This window comes from Hipposideros armiger, unplaced genomic scaffold, assembly GCF_001890085.2.
Source record: "Hipposideros armiger isolate ML-2016 unplaced genomic scaffold, ASM189008v1 scaffold_83, whole genome shotgun sequence".
Taxonomy (NCBI): domain Eukaryota; kingdom Metazoa; phylum Chordata; class Mammalia; order Chiroptera; family Hipposideridae; genus Hipposideros; species Hipposideros armiger.
Genome location: NW_017731433.1, coordinates 600,984 through 602,625, shown reverse-complemented (window position 1 = coordinate 602,625; position 1,642 = coordinate 600,984). Strand labels below are relative to the sequence as shown.

General features: G+C 34.2%; 1 protein-coding gene across 1 annotated transcript in view; it reads left to right on the top strand.

The window, feature by feature from the left end:
- ZBBX (zinc finger B-box domain containing) overlaps nt 1-1,642 on the top strand; it is a 113,694-nt gene that overhangs the window by 27,386 nt on the left and 84,666 nt on the right. The window contains exon 8 of the mRNA XM_019643911.1: nt 805-900. Within this exon, the coding sequence (XP_019499456.1) occupies nt 805-900 (96 nt within the window). The remainder of the gene's footprint in view (nt 1-804; nt 901-1,642) is intronic.

Below are 1,642 nucleotides of genomic sequence, written 5' to 3'. Positions count from 1 at the left end.
TTCCATTTAGTTTTGCTTTTTTCTTCTTTTTTAAAACATTTGATTTTTATTTATTATTTATTGTTTTATTAAATTTATTGGGGTGACATTGGTCAATAAAATTAAATAGGTTTCAAGTGTACAATTCTGTAATACATCATCTGTATATCACATTGTGTGTTCACCACCCAGAGTCAGTTCTCCTTCCATCACCATATATTTGACCCCCTTTACCCTTTTCTACTTCCCTCCTCTCCCCTTACCCTCTGGTAACCACTGAACTATTGTCTGTGTCTATATATTTTTGTTTCTTCTACTCTTTTTCCTTTGAGAAATATTCTAAGAACACTTTTTAAGCCATATTTTGAGAATCATCAATGAAAGAGCATTAATCAAGGAAGTGTATGGGGACATTTGGAGGCAAATAGTATACATATCATTTGGAACTAATTGTGCCCTGTAAATCCATACAGAAAGATAAAAGAACTCCTAAAAATGAAGTAGTTTTGATTCAGAGATAATACTGTTTAGTTTTTACCAGGTAGGGAAGTTTGATCTGGTGCTGCTGAGTTTTTTTTATTTATTCAAAAGCTGCACACACACATATGCACATATATCTAAAACCTACATTCTACCTATTAATTTTGATATGAGAGTAATTTGTTTACAAGTTAGTTTTTCTCAGAGTTAAATCTTAACTCTTGGACTTTTCAATTATGATGACATCTAGGTATGTAATTGTATAAAGGTAATAGCAATAACATCTTTATTCAAACATTTTCTCAAAGTCATATGATATGATTTTTTTTTTTAATGTCTTTTAAGGTATGCCTTGAATGTGGAGAAGATTATTGCTCAGGATGCTTTGCTAAAATCCACCAGAAGGGGGCACTAAAGCTCCACAGAACAACTCTTTTGCAGGTATGACTTTAAAATGTTTTACTGGTAGTATATTTATAGAATGTTTCAACACAAAGACATTTAAAACATGCTTAATTATCTAGAATTCAAGATGATTTACAATAAATTCTAAAATTTTATTATATACAGATAGTCTTTACATATATCTTAAAATCATCTTACTGAACACTAACCTGGGTTCTATTTTGCTATTTAAACTGTGTTTTAATATAGTTCCTGAAACACTTAGCTTGATTAGAATTTTTAGATTATGCATTCTATCTGTGAACTTCACATTTAAAAATTAGACAATGTTTTTATCTATTGGTTTAAGTGAAAACTTAAGTATTATTTCTATCTAATGTATAAATAGAAATCTCATGTTTGCTTTTCATGTTTATTTTATTATTATTTTTTTAAAGATTGAATTGGGGGAGGGAACAGCGTTGGGGAATCGGGGAAGGGGGACAGACAAGTTGCTGTCCTTTTGTTCTTCAGTCTAGTTACAGAGGACATCGCTTTCACTGGCCCATGTTGGTATTATCATTGTGCTCTTCCCAGGTGAGGCAGATGGGTCACTGGCTTCTGGACGGCTGCTCATGGCAGCTCTTGGCATCTCATGCTGGCTGTCAGCCACTCATGGTAGCTTTATGGCAGCCCACTGCAGCTCTACTGCAGCCTACGCCATTACCGGCGACTCACGGCAGCCCAGCTCCAGGTCTAGCTGTTGTTCACCATCTTAGCTGTAGAGGGCACTGTCACT